The sequence below is a fragment of the Vigna unguiculata genome, chromosome 4 (assembly GCF_004118075.2).
Source record: "Vigna unguiculata cultivar IT97K-499-35 chromosome 4, ASM411807v1, whole genome shotgun sequence".
NCBI classification, from domain to species: Eukaryota; Viridiplantae; Streptophyta; class Magnoliopsida; order Fabales; family Fabaceae; genus Vigna; species Vigna unguiculata.
Window position 1 is genome coordinate 13,790,959 of NC_040282.1, and position 8,827 is coordinate 13,799,785.

The following is an 8,827-nucleotide window of genomic DNA, read 5'->3' on the forward strand; positions in this document are numbered from 1 at the left end:
GCAATATATCTCTCAATAATAGATTCTTCTGGTCGATAAGGATTCTTCACAGACCCCTTTAATATCTTCATATATCGCTCAACTAGGTACATCCATCTTATAAACACAAGGCCACATATAGCCACTGGGAGAAGTCGTTGCATGAGAACATGGTAGTCATGAGATTTGAAGCCAACAAGTTTCAAATCTTCCATTGAAACAAGACTCTTAATATTTGAAGAGTATCCTTATGGTACTTTCATTTCATAGAGGCATGCACAAAAGCTTTTCTTCTCGACTTTTGACAAAGTATGACATGCTGGAGGCAAATAAGTCCTTTTACCATAAGCTTGTGGTTGTAACTCCAAGCGAAGACCCATCTCAACTAAATCTTTACGAGAATTTACATCATCCTTTGTTTTCCCTTTAATGTTAAGCAATGTCCCAATTATACTATCACAAACATTCTTTTCCACATGCATTACATCAATACAATGCTTGACATCTAATTTGGCCCAATATGGAAGTTGAAAGAATATTGAGTTTTTCTTCCATATGTTTTTCATGATAGGTTTCTTTAGTATTTTTCCAAATGTGACATTGACTTGACACACTCGCTCATAAACTTCTTCTTCATTTAAGGGTGGAGGTGAAATTTTATCCTCTTGGTATCCATGGAAAGCCTTTTTCAACCTACGATATGGGTGATTACGTCTTAGAAATTTTCGATGACCAATGTAACATGTCTTCCTGCCATGTTTTAGTTGATGATAACTTGTGTTTTCTTCACATATCGGACAAGCATAATGTCCCTTCACACTATAACTGCTCAAGTTTCCATATGCCGAAAAGTCATTAATTGTGCAAAATAACAAAGCTCGTAGATTGAAATTGTCATTTCCATATGCATCAAACACCTTCACTCCTTCATCCCACAACAATCCCAAATCTTCTATCAATGGAGTTAGGTAAACACCAATATCATTTCCTAGTTGATTTGGACCTGATATCATCATTGATAACTTTAAGGCAAGTTGTAAATGATCAACAAAACAATCCACAAACTATGCTTGCTACTTAAACTACCGTAAGGATTCATCCCATCTGTTGCAAGACCAAGCCTCAAATTTCTTGGATCACTCCCAAATTGTGGATAGTGAGTATCAATTTTCTTCCATTGAGGTGAGTCAGCTGCGTGTCGTAACAATCCTTCACTCTTTCTTCCAATTGCATGCCAAACAAGGTTTTTTGCATCATTAACATTGGCAAATAAACGTTTAAATTGTGGTATGATTGGAAGATACCATTACACTTTTGCAGGAGGACCCTTCTTCATGTTATCTTCATCTACATCATCATCCTTCACTTTGAATCGTGATACCCCACATCTTGAACACTTAGTCAATGTTTCAAACTCTTTTCTATATAATATACAATCATTTGGACAAACATGTATTTTCTGGTACTCCATACCCATTGGACATAGTATCTTCTTTGCCTCATAGTGCCGAGTCGATAACATATTCCCCTCTGGGAGCATTTCATGCAATAATTCAAGCAATTCACTGAAACTTCTATCAGTCCACCCATTTCTTGCCTTGATGTTAAATAATTTTAATATTGCTGACAAACGCGTGCATCTTGTACAACCAGGATATAAAGATTTTTCTGAATCATCTTTTAATGAATCATACACTTGTGCGCTTTTAAAATTGTCTTCTCCAATATCATCAATCATATCCTCCATGCGATCTTCATGATATACATTCGACTCTTGAGATTGAGGTATGCTTGAGAGCTTTACAACTTCACCATGCTAGGTCCACGTTCTATAACTCTTTAAGAAATCGTCACAAAGGAGATGTTCTCATATCAACTCAATTGATTGTCGTCTCTCGTTCAAACAATTAACACAAGGGCAGTAATATTTTCCATTCACGAGTGTTGCATTTCGCTGAGCAAATTGAAGAAACTCTTCAACGTCATTCTCATACACATCAGTGATTCGACTAGCATTCACCCAACTCCGATCCATTACTACACAACATAAAAAGCTCGTTTATACATACATTCAATATTCTCCAACTGTCCAAATGAATAGTTGAAGTTTATAAGAATGATTTTCTTGATGACTGAATAACTTCTTTAAATCATTGATTCTTTAAATCATTGATTGAAACCACTAAAACTCATTTATAAAAACATTGCTGAGGATCAGACACCTTCGGACTCAACCAACACGTTCAATAATAACCATAAACATACAACAAGAAATACAATCTTAATTAGGTATTCAGTTCAAATTTAAATTTAATTCTAATAAATATAAGAAATTAAAATTATATAAAATTTGAAAAAACTAACCATTAGGAGGTGAAAATTGTTGCCTACTGTGTTTGAACCTTCAAACCACCAATGCAACACTTAGAGGAGCCCTAAACAATCCAATAGAGGGCAGCGACAACACATGGGATGGGGGGACAAACGACGAAAACAACGAGAAGCGGTGACAGCGGTGGGAAGCGGCAACAGCAGGAAGCGGTGGCAGCAGCGGGAAAGCAATGGCAGTAGCAATAAGTGAAAAACTTTAGACCACCAACGTTGGAGAACCCTCACCGACGCGGTGGTGTGATGGAAGGACGGCAACACGAGGGCAAGCGACGAGGGGAAGGGGATCGATGGTGTTTGGCTTTGGGAGGCGACTAACGGCGGACGAAGCTCCGAAGCAACGACGTGGCTATTCGAACGGAGCAGAGAGCGGCTTCGTTAATGGTGGCGAGGTTCGCAAGGTGGAGGAGTGGCTGCGTTGAACAAAGAGTAGCTGCGTTGAACAGAGAGTAACTATGCGGAGAGGGGCTGCACGGAGGAGCGCCTGCGATGACTGTGCGGTAGTCGTGCGGTGGTGGTGTGCAGTGGACGATGGTGGTGGTGTGGAGTGGAGTTGCTGCAACAGGAACGAGAACGCAACGAGAAGAGAAGAAGCGTGAAGACGAAAAGGAGAAATAAGGAGGAAACCCCTGTTGGGAAAAAAAGAATGTACGACATCGGTTATATGGGGGAACCGATGTAGTATTTGTGTTATGTGCAGAAAACCTATGTTATATGGGGCAACAAATGTAATAGAGTTCGCAAAAATTTCAAAAATGCCACCGCGTACTGTGCGATATTGATTTTGGTGCAACTGCTATAATATCTTGTTGTGATATACTATTTCTGCACTAGTGACAACTTCAAATTTTAGAAACTCAATATATCAAAAACGCATTGACTTCTTGAATCAAATACAATCCACTCGAACATAATCCACTAAGCGAAGATTACAAACCAGCTTCAATATGCAATTAAGCAATGTATACACAAATTAATCTATGACAGCCCAACTACATTCATTAAACATAAACATAACCAAAACCCATAGACCCAATCTGATTATTAAACACAAACAACACAAGAATACCGACAACACACAGATTAAATGGTGAATACAGAAAAAAAAAATAGACATTACAAAACAAAAACCTCAAAGCTTCATTGCATTATCTTCAAGAAGTCAATAATTAGAAATTAGCAAGCCATGGAAATGGAGCAATAAAACACTTCAAAACGAAAATACCCCATGGGAGAAGATTCAAAAACATAAATAATGAAAACAGAACTTCAAACCCTAAGTTGGATCATATGGAAACATCAATTCAAGAGCAAAACAAGATTTATAAAGCTTCAATGGAATGAAAAGGCTATTGTAACATAGAAAACGAAAACCCGATAGATGGGTGCTATTTCAAGTCAATATTGTCAACACCCAATTTCATCCGGCTAAATAAATAATAGAATAAATAATAATATATTTTTTTCAAAAAAAAATAAAAAAATAAAGTAAATAAGTTTTTTCTTTGGTTTTTCTTTGTCTAAATAATAATAATAATAGGATAATAATAATAATAAATAAATAAATAAAAAGAAAAAAATAGACTTTTTTAATCTTTTATGTATTTTCTTTTGAGGGGTTGTTTCTAATTTAGCTCAAAATACTCTATACACCAAAACCGTTTTTTCTTGCCATTAATAGCAGCCCAAAATTTAATTTTTCTCACCCCCAGACTATGCTTTATCGTTTCTGCTACAGATCAAGAAGTTAGTCTAATATTTAGAAACATAATCTGTTCTAATATTTAGAGTCATTTACTCTGATTTTGTGCTCTGATTTTATGACACCTCCTTCTCCAGATGTGGAAAATAGTAATATGTTTCTCAAAAATATCTTTTTTTCTAATTATAATTAATTTGTCCTGATCACATTTGATTTTGTGTTATGTTTTTTTTCTGTGAATTGATTCCCATAATGTGATAATATTAAGACCAATTTTTGCCTTTTAAATTTCGTTGTAATTAAGACAAACCTTTTTATGAGATTACTTTAGATTTAAATTGTTATGTATATAAACCCATCAAGAAAAAAGAATAAAAGATTTTTTCTTACCTTGAGAGACCTCTCTTAAAAAACCCAAAACCCACGGTTCATCTTGCTCTTGAGTTCTTTTCCGTAATCTTAAGCACCAAAAACCCACTCCCTCACTTCCGATATTAGTCATTCAACCACCCCACCTTGCTGCCAACTTCATCGAGACGTTTGTTTTTGTAGCAAATTTTGTTTGGTGCGATTCTTCCGGAGAAGAGTATTGGTAAGATTGTATTAATCTTTATCTACGTTAAGAATGATTTGATTTTGGTCTTCGATGTTTTTACAACAACTGTTAGTGCATACATGGTTTTTCCAAGCCTATAACCATTAATCATTTGTTTTATTATTTAAAACCCTTTAAATCTAAAAGCCTGCTTGAATTCAAAGTGTAAAGGCAGTTTTGAAAAAGTGGCGCAGGTTTAGTTGCACTTTCTAATTCAGTCAAAATGATGATAAATAGGTGGGTCCCGTTTTTTAAGTATATATTTGTATATCGTTCATATATTTGAAAAAGAATCATACATTGATGTGGGTTTTGGTGTTGAACGTTAGCTTTTACATGTTTTTTCGTATCATATCAATAGCTTTTAAAGTGGTCCATATTATAATCAATTTCTATAATCACTTTCGTTTCTAAGTAAATAATTAAAATTCGCTTTTAAAAAGAAATACTATAATGATCGTCCGCATCAACTTAGTATTTTATTTTCCTTTTTTTGTTTTTTTAAATAAAAATAATAATAATAATAAAATATGTTTTTAAGATGATCATCTGCATCGGTCTCGTATTTAATGTTTTTGTTTTATTCAACATATTTCCGAAAATTTAAATATCAACATTTTCATTAAAAAAACAACCAAAATGTTTTCAAATTTTTTTCATAAAATTATTTTCATAAGAACTATGTGACCTTGATTCTCCATTATGAATGGAGATACGTAGGGGCAAGGAGTAATCCTTGTCGGGCCTAAAAAACAAATTTTTTTTTTGTTTCTTTTGAATTTTCTCGTTTTATTAGTTTGGAAAAGAAATATTTAAAGGAGACCACATCCATTTGTATTTTAATTAGAGGTACCGTCTTAGGATGGGCGTTGTAGGGTGCTAGCACCTTCCCTACGCGTAACCTACTCCTGTGTAGACCTTGCTCCTTTTTTATGGTTTTCTATAGTTTCCTATAATAACTATGGTGGTGACTTCAAAAGTGGATTGTGTAGTTGTGCCATGGTGCATGTACTTCCCAAGTGGTCATTGTGAGAACCCCAACTAGAGTTTGTTTGCTTCTTTGGTACTCCCACCTCTTATTGTTTACCAATTGTTGTGGTAAATGCCAAGAAGTGGGCCATAGCTCTAGTGACCTTGATATTTAGGTATTAGGAAACCATCCATCCTGGTGAGCGCATGTGTTTTACCTTAGATCCATTAGGCGTCAAACCTTTGTTAAGGCAGAAAGGGAGATATACACGTATTTTAATTCCTCGGGTTTTTTTTTTCTTTCCTTTTGATTTTACATTAGTAATAAAATCATGCATGACATATTATTGCATCCATGTATTTATTTGTTTTTAGGCTCGAAATTATAAAGCTATGATTAAATTTGGAAAAAAAAATGCAAGTTAACATGGAATCTGGAATCAGGGTCAATTAGGATCTGATACTTTGAAGAACAAGTTGTCCTTTAGGGTTGTAAAAAGTAATTTGAGAGCGTGATAACTAGGGCTATAGATTAGGTTTTCTTTCTAACGCATTGATTTATAAGTTTTCTAGAGGGTTGGGTTTGGGTGGACTCTTTTCCATGTTAATTTTTATTTACTCACAACTTTATAATTTCTTAATAAAATAAATAATTTGCATTATGTTTTTTCCTTCCTTTTCTTTTTCTTATTTTATTTAATAAAAATAATAGAGCAAAAATAAAAAAAAATACGGCAAGGCCAAGGCACCCCTACAGGACGCGAGCAAATAGTAAGAGTATGGAGGACTGGGAAACCGCACAAGAGACAATAAAAGCATATGTTAGCCAACTAAAGGACCAAGTGGGTCAAATCTTAAAGGCTTTGAAATCTCTAAAGACCTCAGAAGAATTTTCTTCTGCAAAAGGTGAAGAAAGCACCCAGGGTGCTCCTATTTCTTTTTCAACATACGGATTACCACCAAGTTATACTTCACCTAATGGAGAATATTCAAAGGCTGAACATGCTTCCTTCTCGTTCCCAATTAAGCCTAGTTCGTGATGTAATAATACCTCACAAGTTTAAAGTTCCAGAGTTTGAAAAGTACAAGGGTACCATATGCCTTAGAAGCCATCTAACCATGTATTGTCGAAAGATGGCTTGCCTATGCTTATGATGACAAATTGCTAATCCACTTCTTCGAAGACAGTTTGGCTGGGTGATGAGTGCGTATTTTTGCCCTCATTCAGTGTTTAATTCTGGGTATTTAATTGAATTTGTGTGCTTAAAGAGTGATTTAATTGATAATTTTGATAATTAGGCTGTTTGAGCATGTGTGATAAAAATGTCTTAAAAAGTGATTTTTAGCTGCATAAATTATTTTTGGATATTTTAACGTTTGTTGATGCAACTGAAATTAAGATTAAGCTCATTCAAGGTGGGAAAATAAATTGATTGAAGTTACAAACCACCTTTTAATAAGGCTGAAATTAACAAGTTCTTGAAAAATCACTTCTGCACCCCCAATTTTTACTTATACTCCCCTTTTTCTAAATGGGTCTCACAAAAACCTATTTTGCACCCCCGAATATGTCCATTCACACTCCTTCTACCACTTAAACCCAACTCACTCGGATCATGCCATGTGGCAATCCCTAACTTTCAAATATGTCCAACCACATATTGACATGTGTCATGATCCAACAACTTAAAATTCGGCCAATCAAATGGTGACACGTCATTATCTTCCATCTCTCCCACAAACCAGAAACCCTAGCCTCACATTCCACCACCGTCAGCCATGGATCTCGCCGGCAGTCGTCATTGTTCTCCACCACAGCAGCATTCAGCCACTACACCTTCATCCTTCATCACTTCAACGTTGCACCATTCAACCTCACCACGCAGGAACGTCATCGTTGCCACAGCCACCACTGCTGTAAGTTTCCATCGCGCCTGCATAAGAACTATGTGACCTTGATTCTCTATTATGAATGGAGATACGTACGAGCAAGGAGTAATCCTTGTCGGGCCCAAAAAACAAAAATCTTTTTTATTATTTCTTCTAAATTTTCTCGTTTTAGTATTTTAGAAAATAAACATTTAAAGGATAGGCTTTGTAGGGTGCTAACACCTTCCCTACGCGTAACCAACTCCCGTATCCCAAATCTGTTTTCGTAGACCTTGCTCATTTTTTATGGTTTTCCATAGTTTCCTATAATAACTATGGTGGCGATTTCAAACTTCTTTATTTTTTTTATATTTTTGTTTTTGGTTCGTCATCCTGTTGCGATTTTGGTTGCGACAACTACAAATCAGAAAATGAAATGCCAAAGCTACCAAATGTGCATAAAACGTAAAACCCACAATAGGTGATGTCATTAATGCATATAAACGCGAGAAAATAGTGCTAAAACATCAATGAAAATGAGACCTAAATTTAATGGTCACCTCATTATGGCACTTAGTATTTACAAAAGTGCCACTCAAGGCTGTAGAATTACAAAAATGCCAATATGCGCACAAAATGCTAGCCCAATCACTTGAGTGACATGGAAATGAGGTGAAAATGATGTGGAAGATCTTCATCTTAAGATTAATGTCAAGGCCCCAAAACTTGCTTCACAAAAATACCTATAAAATAATTAGAAATGAAACTAGACAAATTAATATCAAATTAATCAAAATTCAGAATAATGGTCTAATGAAACCAAATTGATGAAAATGCACTAAAGATAAACAATTAAGCACTAAACATCAATAAAGATGAGCACAAAAAGGAAATGGAATAAGGGAAAATAATGACTCATCATTAATACAACAATTCATTTAACTTCTCTTTATTGTTTGTTGTAGGTACATCTCTGATCTAGGAGGAAGTAAATAACCAAAGTTGTGGTTCCTTATATATCTTTCTGATCTGAGGAAAAATCATCTTCAATAGGGAGGGTATGACGAAAACCCATGCAGGGAGCTATAACATGACCCATGGATAGGAGAATGAAAGAGGAAGAAGGAGTTCAAAGAACTACTGTTGTAGAGTAGCTTGTCTTTTCCTTCTCTTAGCTTTGTGAAAATGTAAATAACTCTTTCGTTTAGTCTTTGTATTTTGGCCAAACTTATATTTCCTTTAGGTCTTGTATGCTGGCCATTTTAAGTGTGACATCCTCAATTTAGTCAATTACAACAATATTATAATTGATTAAATCAAGCAAC

General features: G+C 35.1%; 1 protein-coding gene across 1 annotated transcript; it reads right to left on the minus strand.

Moving 5' to 3' along the window:
• Nucleotides 1-227: 227 nt before the first annotated feature.
• Nucleotides 228-1,726, minus strand: LOC114180521. Its single transcript, XM_028066834.1, has 3 exons — nt 1,290-1,726; nt 1,066-1,199; nt 228-982 (listed from the first exon to the last, which is right to left on the minus strand). The coding sequence occupies exons 1-3, from the start codon at nt 1,724-1,726 to the stop codon at nt 228-230; spliced, it is 1,326 nt and encodes a 441-aa protein (XP_027922635.1).
• Between the last annotated feature and the right edge of the window lie 7,101 nt (nt 1,727-8,827).

Bases quoted from the DNA above. Each gene is read 5' to 3' on its own strand.
- LOC114180521 (XM_028066834.1), bottom strand. From the start codon at position 1,726: ATGGAGGATATGATTGATGATATTGGAGAAGACAATTTTAAAAGCGCA. The intron at 1,200-1,289 runs GTAATGGTATCT...TGCAATTGGAAG, and splicing joins AAGGGTCCTCCTGCAAAAGT to AAAGAGTGAAGGATTGTTAC. The intron at 983-1,065 runs GTAGTTTAAGTA...TGATGATATCAG, and splicing joins AGATGGGATGAATCCTTACG to GTCCAAATCAACTAGGAAAT.